General features: G+C 42.4%; 1 protein-coding gene across 1 annotated transcript in view; it reads right to left on the bottom strand.

Annotated features, from left to right (window-relative positions):
* HEPHL1 (hephaestin like 1) overlaps positions 1-12,387 on the bottom strand; it is an 89,613-nt gene that overhangs the window by 21,664 nt on the left and 55,562 nt on the right. The window contains exons 11-14 of the mRNA XM_004427440.3: positions 10,836-11,048; positions 8,033-8,246; positions 3,204-3,343; positions 298-438 (exon numbers count right to left, since the gene is read on the bottom strand). Coding sequence (XP_004427497.1) covers positions 298-438; positions 3,204-3,343; positions 8,033-8,246; positions 10,836-11,048 — 708 coding nt within the window. The remainder of the gene's footprint in view (positions 1-297; positions 439-3,203; positions 3,344-8,032; positions 8,247-10,835; positions 11,049-12,387) is intronic.

Genomic DNA, 12,387 nt, shown 5'->3' with positions numbered 1-12,387 from the left:
TTTATGGTTTTTTAAAAAAATATAAAGCATAGCCGCTGGTACAAGATTAACATTCAATGTGTGTTAGCAATTATGATGTCTTACTACCCTTTTACATCCCTCATGGTGCCCTAGAAACTCCATAAATACTTGGTCATTGGACGAATGAGGATCTCGTGTTGGGAGTGACTAGGTGATGGCTGGAACACATTGACATTAGGATGCGCTCTCCAAGACCCTTCAGAGATCAGAAAAGATCAGAAAAGAGTTGAGTCTGGTGTCCTCATCAGGACAGTACATGTCTCTGGTGTCACTTACCTGGCTTTGTGATGGGCACGTGGAATTGCTTCCCACTATCCATGATCTCCACACCCTGGCCAAAGATGGAGAAGGGTTGCCTGGCTTTGTTCTTAAATATGATCAGGATGCTGTCGCCCACCTCAGCATGAATCATTGGGCCTAAAGGCAAAACACAGGCCTGTGTGCATTATCGTTGCTCTTTTCAACACTGATGTAATTTACGTGTAGGTAACGTTTGGCAAAATAAAACAAAGATTAGCATCTTCATTAAGGTACTTCCTTTAGAGGGCGATATTGTGTAGTATTAAATATCACCTAGTGTTTGGCAATCAGACCAATCTGGGTTCAAATCTTGCCTCCTTCACTAATTAGAGAAGCCTGAGTAAGTCAAGGCCTGCCTGAGTCTTGATTTCCTCATCTGTAAAATGAATTTAATAACACCTTTCTCATAGGGTTACAGTAAGGATTAAATAAGATAATCTATGTGCTTATTTCAGTGCATTGAGATAAGTGCTTACATTTTTACTACTGCTCTGACATGATCTCCAGGAAAAGCCATATCCACATGACGTGGTGACTTTCCATTGTAATCCCCCTATGTGTAACCTTTGGTAAGTCTGAAATTGCTCACTATCTGGTAAATGGATATAATAATAATAATGAGGATCCAATGAAATAATGTGTATAAAAGGGATTTGAGAGATAAGAACAAAATTAAAACGTTTACATATTGATTTATGATCAATAGAGTAATTTCACTAATGCGTGTCCAACGCTATTCCTCAATATCTGGATACCTTGATGAGACGTGCACACTTCAGCTCCTCCTAGAAGCAACCAGCCTGTGTGCCAGTGGAAATTAGTCCACACCCCGCTGCAGAGGGCTGTGCTGGCAAGACTGTGGGATGCCACTCGCCCATGCCAGATGCCTTTCACCTCTCAGTGCCCAGAACATGGCACAAACGCAGTTTGCCCTGCTCATGCCCCACATTGACAGAGCATCAAACACAAGGGGTCTTCAAGAGGCACCACTTTGAGGAGGATGGTGTTTCCATTCTCTGTTTGACTCCATTTTGGAAGCACCTTAGACCTGATCCCTATTTATTTGCATTCTTGGGCATTTATTGCATTCTCCATTCACAGAAAGATATAGTCATAGTAGGGGGTCTGACCACACCCATCCATTCTTCACTGATTCAAACCATGGTTTTCATTTCTTTTCTGAGAAAGACTGCTAAAGGCCTAAAAAAAATCTAAAATTTGTTGGACTATTGTTATCTTTGGAAGAAAATATTTAGTATGAATCAGGAAGTGTTTGAAAAATGCTCATTTTTTTTTAAAACAATAAAGCTAGAAATGAAATTTCTAGGCATGTTTTTAAACAGTAAATTTGGATATAGTTGCATATATTAAAATCATTATTTATATATTAACTACCACTTAAATTGCACATGCCTTGCTGTACTGGTGAGTAAGAGCAAATGCCTTCTGATTTATGGCCTGGAGGTCACAGGGAGCAGTCATGAATGGAGACGTACCTGCCCTTTGCAACTTTGGGAGCACAGGCCTCTCCTGAGCTACAGAAAATGAAAGGATGGGCCTCCTGCTCCCCTGGCTGAAGTGCTGCTAGGCTTGCCTCTGATGAAGTCACTCGTTTGTGTCATTTTACTGAATAGCCCAAACTGGGGCTCTTTGGGGGGCAATTCAGCCCCCTTGGCAGGACCAGCACCTTTTCCTTTTTTTTTTTTTTTTGGTGAGGAAGATTGGCTCTGAGCTAACGCCTGTTGCCAATCTTCCTATTTTTGCTTGAGGAAGAGTGGCCCTGAGACAACATCAGTGCTCATCTTCCTCTATTTTGCATGTGGGACGCCGCCACAGCATGGCTTGATGAGTGGTGTAGGTCCATGCCCGAGATCTGAACCTGCAAACCCTGGGCTGCCAAAGCATAGCGTGTGAACCCTAACCACTGTGCCAGTGGGCTGGTTGCTAACACCTTTTCTTCAGAACTCAGTTGACACACATAGCTCAAAAGAAGGAGTTTTCCCACTAGGGATGACTCATTTGGTGTGACAAACAAGCTTGCGTGCCAGTGTCAATAGATGGTGATGGTATAGGGGAAGGCGGGTGGGGCATTTAATAATTTATCAAGCTAGCAGTCGTGGTGCCTTATTTTAATATTAAGAAGCACTGTGTAAAGCCACAATATTTATATGTTACCTTCTGATTTAAAAATAGGAATGGATTTCAAAAAGTCATCTAGAATAGCCCTCTGCCTTAAGATCTCATCTTCACAATGGGGTCAGCTGTGGTGACTCCCAGGTGAAGAAAAGTAGGGCAGGGTAGCAGGAAGAGCTTATGTGATCACCAGAGCAGGCAGCGCAGGGCATCAGGCAGGTGGAGTCGGTTCTGAGAAGGCCGTGAGTTAGCACCTCCCAAGCTGAGAGCCGGCCTTTCTCCCTTAGCACCCGTCTCACATAAGGGATTCCTCTTTAGTCAGAATTATTTTTATGGGGTATTGTTATGGCCGTGTGCATGGATAATCGGAGACCTTGAAGAAGTTATGCAAACACTCTGCCTGCTGTTGTGAGGCATCAAATTGTTTCAAATTAAAATGTCCTGGCTCAGCAGAGGGGTGGGAAAGGAACTTCAGGGTTAGTCTACTCTGACAACGTGGATTCCTGTTTGCGCGTAACCTGGTGGTCTTATTATGACTATTCTCTAGATGAGCTGAGCACACAGCATGCTCCCTGACAAGGCGAGAGCAGGAAGATGTCACACTTGGATGAATGCAGTCAAGCATTCCTGCCTCCCTTCTCAAGCATAAGTCTAACAGGATGCGTGTGTGTGTATGTGAGCGTGCGTGAGTGCGCACATGTGTGTGCACGCTCGGGGCTGGCAGTGCACGGCTGAGATCTGTGCCATACCCAGCAGTCCTAAGTGCTCCTCTTGTGGTGGTCGGGCTTTGATCTCCACAAATTCTCCGTTGGTGTATTCCCTGTACACCACCTTCTTGTACTGAGAGCCAATCCAGTTTTCAGTGTGGTTCATATATATATCTCCATGTCTGCAAATCAGAAGCATCAGAAGTTAAAGTTGTCAGAGGGTAGAAAAACCTTGAGTGCTTCTAAGTAACTTGGGGGTCCTTTGGAGCACTGCTTCCCAAACTTGGCTGCAGTCAGGATCTCCCTGGGAGCTGGCCTTCTGCACCAGGCTCTCTGGGACTGGGGCCAGGAATCTGCATTCGAAAGTGCCTCCGGGGGTTCTGAGGTGGGCAGCCCAGCACGGCCCATGGTCTACTCTTGGGAGCCATTGCTCTAAAGCCCTGCTGGGTGCTGAATGGGGCCAGCCCTTGTCAGAGACTCTCAAGGTCCTCTTGAAGTTGCGCTTCTCTTCTTGGGACTAACAAACCTCATACACATGCCCACGCATGCACACGTGTGCACACCCACACTCTACCACCCTGCATTCCCCCAGATTTCATATGTGTCATTCTATACCTTGTTATGATTTTCCATTCTGAAAGATCTCAAGAAAGTCTGTGGGTTGTGTTATGCATATACCCATATACTAATGTGGATACAGTTAATTCTTGTTATTCGCAATAGTTATGTTCTAGAAAGTCACCACAAACACTGAATTAACAAATACTTAACCATTGTTCCTGAGGGAAATACAGGTTTCTAACCTCCGGCCACAATATTTTCATTAACAGATCAACATACAACCTTGTTTTATATGTGTTTCTATTTAAAGACGTCTTATTTAATATGTATTGCTGATTCATCAACAGTGAATTCATGGCCAACAGCATTATAACTCATGTCTGATGAAGGTTATCTAACACAGTTATTTCCTCCATAAGGTACATCACAGCCTTCTTGCACTTAGGACAATAGAGAGTGCTTCAGCACTGTGCTGGAGGGCCATTTTAAACAGCAAAATCACACAGAAAAGCACAAAAATGCAAAAACAACAACCAAAACTTGTGGCCCTAAATAAACCACAAAAAGGACCCTTATTGACAGTATGAGAGCTGAAACAGGAGGGCAGAATGAGGCCTTGATTGACCTCAGTTGGGAACATGCACATTGGGTAACAAAAATTTTCGCTGCTTTATGCATCTCTGTGAATAATCACAAAAGCACCATAAGAATTGATTTTGGGGTACCAAACAGATTTCAGCCAGTAGGCAAATTCACAAATATGGAATCTGTGAATAATGAGGATCAACTATGTATTTAATCTATCACCAAGATAGATCATCACAAAAGACAGAAAAAAAAATATCTATCAATTTTATCTCCAAAATACAGTGGGTCTCACATCCTTCCATTTCCCACTGTTAAATGACCACATTCTAATCTAAGCCATGTACATCACTTACCTGCATTAACTGGAATTGTCCCTAGTAATTTTCCCTGCCGTTCCCTCTTTTCTCTACACTGCAGGCAGAGTGACTCTAAACTATAACCTCGACCAAGTTCATCCTTGTGGAAAACCTTTTTTTTTTTTTTTGTGAGGAAGATCAGCCCTGTGTTAACATCTGCCAATCCTCCTCTTTTTTTTTGCTGAGGAAGACTGGCCCTATGCTAACATCTGTGCCCAACTTTCTCCACTTGAAATGGGGTACCGCCACAGCACGGCTTGACAAGCGGTGCATCGGCGCATGCGTGGGATCTGAACCGGTGAAGCCCGGGCCACCGCGTGCACTTAACCGCTTGTGCCACCAGGCCAGCCCCCGGAAAACCTTTTTATGTTTTCCCACTGCCAAACTCCTCAATTTGGCTCTCATGGCCCTTCACTGTCTGCCTCTGCCAACCTCCCAAGTGTTGTTTCCCATCACCTGCCCCACACGCTCCATGCTTGGGTCATTCTAAGCACTCACTCTCTTGAACACCATGTGCCCTCCCCATCTCCAGGCCATCCATGTGCCAAAAGCATGCTTCCTACCTCTTCAACTGGCCTACTCTTCGCATCCCAGCTCAAAGACTACTTCCTCCTGGAAGCTTTCCCTGACCACCTACCCTCTCCCCACCATGCCCCCCAGATGGGGCTGTGTGCTCCTGCTGTGAGCTCCTGCTGCACCTGCACTTTCCCTCTCACAGTGATTGCCTCATTCAGTATGATTACTCTAGCGTCTTCGCCATGGGGCATGAATTCCGTGTGGGAAAGGACCTTGACTGCCCTTCTTAGCACTGCTTCACCAGCACTTTGCATGATGCCTAGCACACAGTAGGTATTTAACAAATCTATATACACCTTCTACCCTATACTGTATACTTTCCAAGGGAAGAGAATTTTTCCTCTACTTTTATTTCCCAGGCGTCCTAGTAACATGTGCGGTCGTGACAAGCATAGACTCTAGAGCCATATTCTGCTGTTTTCCAGCTTTCCTCTTCTGCAAAATGAGGTGATAATAATGTGCTACCTCCTAGGGTTGGTGTGAGGATTGAGTTAAGATCTGTAAAGCACTGTGTGAGACACATATTAAGTACTATGTAATCACTTGCTCTATCATCATCTCACTAGGAAGTCGTGTGAGATGCTGAGCCAAAGCTGATGGAATGGGTCAAGTGTGTTGTGAGGGTCATATCAGATAGGGTTTGTAAAAGCGCTAGCAAAATCCCTGCTCAATAGTTGGCAGTTATTATTTCAAATCCTAGGTTAGTTTAAATACATGCATATCAGTCCCCATGCTCAGGAGTACTAGGATACAACTTTATCTCTCTAGAGCAACTTAATCTCTGTTTTCAAATTCCTTCCTACTGCACAAACCCTGGCATTATGCCGATGGTCCCATTTGTTGCCTTTCTGGCATCCTGAAGCCTTGCCAGTGTGTTCTTAGGAAGCCCCAGGGAAGGACGTCCAGGTCCCAAGGTAAGGCAGAGGGTCTGCGCTGACCAGGACAATAAATGTCTCAGGGACCAACAGATGGTTTCAAAACCAGATGTGTCCCATGCTATGGCCTTGGGTCAAAGGGCAGAGGCAGAGCAACTGGGGTACAGAAGGGGCATTTGTTTCTGGGCTCCTATCTACAGAGGTGCCACAGATGTGCTACTAGGAGAACTTGTCATTTCAATTCTGTACTGCGTTTTTATCCACAGATCTGTTGTACTTTGAATATGTGAACATGCTCTCATTTCACTTTGCTTTTATTTATTTATGGGCAATATCCAGAGTGGCGGGGGCAGGGTACAAACACACATGACACTCTCTCTCTCACTATGTCCCTTGGAGACATCCCAGAAGACTGAAGCTAGAGCTTCCTGCCAGCCCAGAGGGATGGGGGACTTAGAAATTCACTGAGTTTCAAGAAAATAATGAAGGCTATATTTCTTACATATTCATGGACTGAGATTATACACATGACAAAATTATTACACAATTATTTCTTTAGTTATGGCAGCCTTTTAATGAAATAATCATTTTAGAAAAGGCCAAATTGGTATATATTTCATTTTCTGCTGCACTAGCATCACTCTTTAGCTTGTATTGGCAGCACTGGTTTTGCAGGAGGGTGTGTCTGGTTTAACAAATGGGTTGGTGAATAATTGAATTAATTTTAAATTGTCCTGTCCTTGAGGCAAATCTTTTTAAAATGAAGTCATTTTATTTCTTTATTTATCCATAAGGTAGCACTGTTATACTCTCTTTTCCAAGAGTCTGAACCCTCGAAACAGAGGCTGACAAGTAAGAAGAGAAACAAAACATGTGAAGATTCAGAATAGTTGGATGTAGAGGAGTTTGCGTGTGGCACAGCCATAGAGAATGAGGTGAGGGCGGCAGGGGGTGTGTGATAATAAAGAACAAAGAGAAACAAGGACAAAAGTCAACATGCACGGTGGTGAGGACACGGATTTGCCCTACAAAAGGTCTATGTTCAACTCCAACTCTGCCAATGACTAGTTGGACGACTGAACTCCCTGTACCAAGTCTCCTCGTCTGTAACAGGGACAGTGATACCCAAGCAGAGGGCTGTTGTGAAGTGGGGGGTATTGACTGTGGGGGAGGAGGTCTGCAGGCCTGAGCCTCCATCCCTTTACTCTACCCCAGTGTGCTGTGGGCAGCTTAGGGCAAGTAAAGAACTATTGCTCTTAAGCCTGCATGTGGCTGAGCCTTGCTGATTCTTTGCTGCTTAGCACTGGCTGACAGCATCTTCCAGGGAGGGTCAATCTTGCCGATTTTCTGGGTACAAGGCCTAGTAGAGAGACCTGCTCTTCCAATCCCAACTCAGGGACCTCTGCCAAGGTAATGGCCTCCTACCCTTCCTTGGTTGTCCCCCACCATATCAGTGCTCCATCAATGGCCCATCCTCAGTTCCCCTTCCCTGCAGTACTCAGTCTACAGTAGCTCACCCTCTCACCCCGGATCTACACATCATCTCTGCCTCCCGCTGCCTCCTGTTGTCTTCCCGATCCCATGATCACTGTGGGATCTGCCTCTTTCCCTAAACTCTTTCCCTCTAGACACTCACTCAAAGATCCATCGTCAGTCCGAGAGCCACGCTTGGAACCAGCCACCACTAGTGGAGGTGTACAAGCCTGCGGCCAGCGTGCCCTCAAAACGACTTCAGCCTCCTTTCCTGGAAGGGAGACAGGCAGCTTCCCTAAGCTTTTGTGCTCCTAAGTAAAAGTTTCTGTCTGCCGGAACTGTGCAGACAAAACCAGGGCATTTTTAGGTTTCTGCATTTGGTAAACGTCCACAGAGCATGCTCAATCCCACCCAAGAGACTCGGCGGCTTCGCCTGCGGTACCTTTCCCCTCCTGCGTCCAAGTGCTGCTTTTCGAACTCCCAGTTTTTGTTAGGGGCATAATCCCATTCTACCTCTTCAGCGGCGATGTAAAAGGTTCTTATCATCCCATACGGCTGCTCAGAAGGGTCCTTGTTGCCACAGCTGTTGACCTCGTATATCTGATTCATGCCTCTCGTGAAGTGGTGCAAGGTGGAACAAAACACCCTGAAAATACCTGAAAGAGAAAGGGCTTGTCATGGTGGGTGGACCTCAGTTTTTTTGTTTTTGTTTTGCCGGCAAACTTACGTATTTTATTCCAAAATAAATAATCGGTAAGGTGGATTTTTTTAAATATCAATTTTATATAGTATTTTTAAATCACATCCTAAGGGGAACAAATTACTTTGACTATATTGGCTTATAGGAAAAAAATACTATCTGAAATGGAAAAATGAAACTTGCAAAGTTGCTGCCAAGAAGTACTTTCTCTGGGTCTTCCCTGTTGTACACACCTATTAGAAGACAGTCACTTCTGGAAAATGCACTGATAATTATGATTGTTTTAGCCCAGCCCAGAATTAATTACCTGTATGGTTAAGATCCTAGACAAAGTTCACAGTAGGCTACATTTCTGAAGTCATGTATTTTGCCGTAAAGAATTTCATAAACTAAAAGGCGCAATACACATGTAAGATGTTATCTTTATTATTGAAGCCAAATGTATTACTTCATTAAGCCCTTGAGCAAAGGAGGTTCTCGTTTCCAGTGGTAGGTCTACTTTACGCCAGATGAAAAGAAAAAAGAAAAAAAATCAACTAGATTTCCCTACCTAATACCAATAATCATGTCTGACTGAGAATCATGTAATTTCTTAAACTAAATTTTCTAGGTGCAATGGTATCAGGTAGATATATCTTAATTGAACTCACCATAAAATCATATAAAACAAAATTATTGGAAGATATTAACTCTCAGTGAAGTTACTGGATCCATAAATCTTCCCTTCCTCTAGTAGACTCTGTTCTTAGTGTGTGCCTCTCATTAACTATCATTAACTATCCACAATGCACAGAGATAGCTACACATGTCTACATATTGCCAAATTACCCATTCAGGATGAACAAAAACCATTGGTTCAGTGGGTACGCCAGCACCCAGAGGCACTGACGAGGACCCTCATGAGGAAGGGTCTCTGTGAAACCACAGAGAAGACACCTCTGAAAATAGACTTGGAAAGAGCTCCTTTTTGCATATGTTGTTTTCCAGGCAGTCCATTATTTATGTGATCATCATGTTCTTCAATAGTTGAGGAATTATCTTCTCTAAGACCAAAGAGGAGTTTAAGGCCTTGATTGTGGTATGGTTTCACAGTTGTATGCTTATCTCTAAACTCATCAACTTGTATATATTAGATATGTACAACTTTTTGTATTTCAATCACACCTCAATAATGTGGTTTAAAAATAAAAGAACAAAGAAAATGTTGTTGCAGCCTACAGTCTACTCTACCCAAGCTTTGGACACTCTTTTTGGCTTATAGACATGGGACGGGAATTGGTAAAATGACCAAGCTTTTAAGTAGTCACAGATTTATACTCACCATCAGACGTAAATAGGAAAACAATTTATGGAGCTCTTTAGAAGCCTGTAGGGCACATGAGTAATACTCAAAGCACCGGAATAAGTAGCCAAGTCTCTAAAATTATTCCATCCAGCTCTAGTTTGAGTGCTTGTTTCTATGGATTAAAACTATTTGGCTCTCTCCCTCCCCTCTCCTCTTTGGTCTTAAAGAGTGTATTTAAAAAAAAAAAAAATTGTGTCCAAGGCATCCCTTGGTTGGGTGTTTCATAACTGATCAATTATACTAATGCAGAGAGGTTGAATACTAGAAGTTTATAAGGCAAAGATCATGGAGCTCCTAGTCTCTGGCAGTTCTTGGGCAAAAGTTTTGAAGCCCAAACCTCAAATTTTTAACCAATGACACTGAGAAGCACCTAAACTGCAGTTCCAGTTTGATGTAAAGAAGTAAATATCCATTTATAAAGGAGACAGAGTCAGCAAGTACTCATCTGGGTAGCATATTGGTTTCTTTTTAAGACTAATGAAAAAGTTGGGTTGGAGGAACATGTTAAATGCCCATAGCATTTGCTTGCTATCCTTATTTTTCATGCAACAGCATATGCTGCCATGTGTAGCTCTATATCTTTTATAAAAATGCCCAGATTATCTAATTAGCTTGGAAATCTCTAAGAGAAAGGACAGGTACTGGTACTTCAATGGGCCCTCCATGGACTTCAGACCCAATGCAGCATGTCCTCTGGGAAAACCAAGGGTACCCACAGAATGGAAATAGAGAAGCCCCCAAATTCCTCATCAAGAGGCCACTATCAGTCTCTAGAGAAGGGAGACCAGGCCAAGGCCATAACCTGGAAGCATCTACCGGGCTGTCCATGCCTGGTAGATGCTTCAGAGCAGCAACAAGAATGATGTTTGTGCTTAAAGAGAACAAAAAATATCCTCTTTCTTGGGGCTCAATTGTTCATGGATATGAATCAAGAGCATTCTCCTAGGATTCATGTGGCAAGGTCATTTAAAGGACTCCCACTTCTGCTTTGTGGATGTTATTTTAAATGCCTCTCCTTTGTCCTTTACACTATGTGTTTGGAATAAAATAGTTAGGATTCCTTGATTCTAATCAAGACTGTCTCTCTTTATATACCCTCTGAAATGTCCAAATTCAACCAATTTCTTTTTGGAAAGGACCCTAAGAGTATATGCCTGAAGACAGGAATTTGGTCACCCCAGATGGCCCAGGCAAGTTTACCTGCGTGGTCTGGCTGCATGAATGCCGTTGTGGAGATGTGGGGAAACAGGGCCAAGGAGTCACGATGAGTCCCTCGTAGGTGGATGGTGTTCCCTTGAAAATAAACTCCATGCATGTCGGTGTCAGTGCCCATTCCAATCATATGCCAGGAAACTCTATCCTTTTTGCACATGTTTAGGCCAGGCTGGTTGCCATACATATAGCCGTTAATAGCTAAATGGAAGGAAAAAAGATACAGCCCACTATAATTATATAGATATACTGAAAACACATCATCTTAGTGAAAGATTATCAGTGTGTATGGGGGCAGGGTGTTCAACTGTTCAAGTTCAAACTATTTACAGAAGATCTGTATTATCAGAGAATAAATAGTACTGCGGAAAAGCTACAAGGTGAATCAATTTAAAATGGAGACTAAAACTAACAATGAATAATGAAAATATACTAAAATTGTGAAAATGTTATATTTAACAACATACACACAAGAACACTAATTCTAAGAATAATAAGGAATAAATCAGATTGTTTTCTGGCATAATTTTTTTCTGACAAAATGGATTGATGGTATAATATGATATTCTTTTTATGTTTCTGTCTTGTGGATTATAAAAAAAATAAAAATATTTTACAGATTTTACCAATTTCCCCAAAGTCTTCTCTAAAATTCTAGATATGAAAATCATTTTCTTTTGAGGTTCTTATCCTATCTCCCTTGTTAAGTGTCTCTTTCTCAGTTACTAATTCCTTTAATTTTGTCAGATCCTCATTTGCATTTGATTCTAGAAGTTATCAGACATCCCTTTACTGATTTCACGGATCCTGCATCATTTGAAAGATTTCCAATTGATTGACGGTATATTTGCATGTCTGGTCAGTGAAGAGGGATTTTTTGGATGGAGAGGGACCCTAAGTTTTTAAGAGGTTAGTCTTTGAGTAAGTAATTTTGCCTTTGATAACTTTCATTTCCCTACTCCAAGAGAATAACCGAAGGGACTTTGAATAATGATTACTTAGATATGAAGACCCTCAGTATTTCCTGAAACGCAAATCGTTTTTATCTTTTATATCAACCTCAATCCATTGATAGTGGCTGCCTGGAGCAGTGCCTTGAGAAGAGTTTAGAAATCATATTCCCACTCTGAGGGGGATGATGCCATGATTGTATAGCACTGTCTGAGGGGTGAGTGCACATAATTGTGTCTCAGGCTTGATAGATAAAGATTCTATCCCCACCCTCTCCACTCCCCATTAATGCTTGTAGTGGGAAAGACCAACTGTCATGCACATGAATGATCTTTTGTAATAATTCAAATAAATAAAATTCCTTTTTATTTCTGTCTGCAGAACCAGTGGTGCTTGATAATTTTATTCAGATATCTGCGGTTATTAGTAGAAAATCCAAGAAGACCTGGGGCTTCTGAGAAGAACATCACATTTTCTGAAAAAAAGTCTTTAATAATGCTTTTGCAAATTAATTATCTAAATCTTGTCCATTGAATGTTAAGAAGATATCATTGTAAATTTAGGTGCTAATAATTTAGTCCTTGGCTGG

Source organism: Ceratotherium simum, chromosome 7 (genome assembly GCF_057802395.1).
Source record: "Ceratotherium simum simum isolate JZ-2026a chromosome 7, ASM5780239v1, whole genome shotgun sequence".
Lineage (NCBI taxonomy): Eukaryota > Metazoa > Chordata > Mammalia > Perissodactyla > Rhinocerotidae > Ceratotherium > Ceratotherium simum.
The sequence above is the reverse complement of the archived record's forward strand: the minus strand, read 5'-3'. Positions and strand labels throughout refer to the sequence as shown.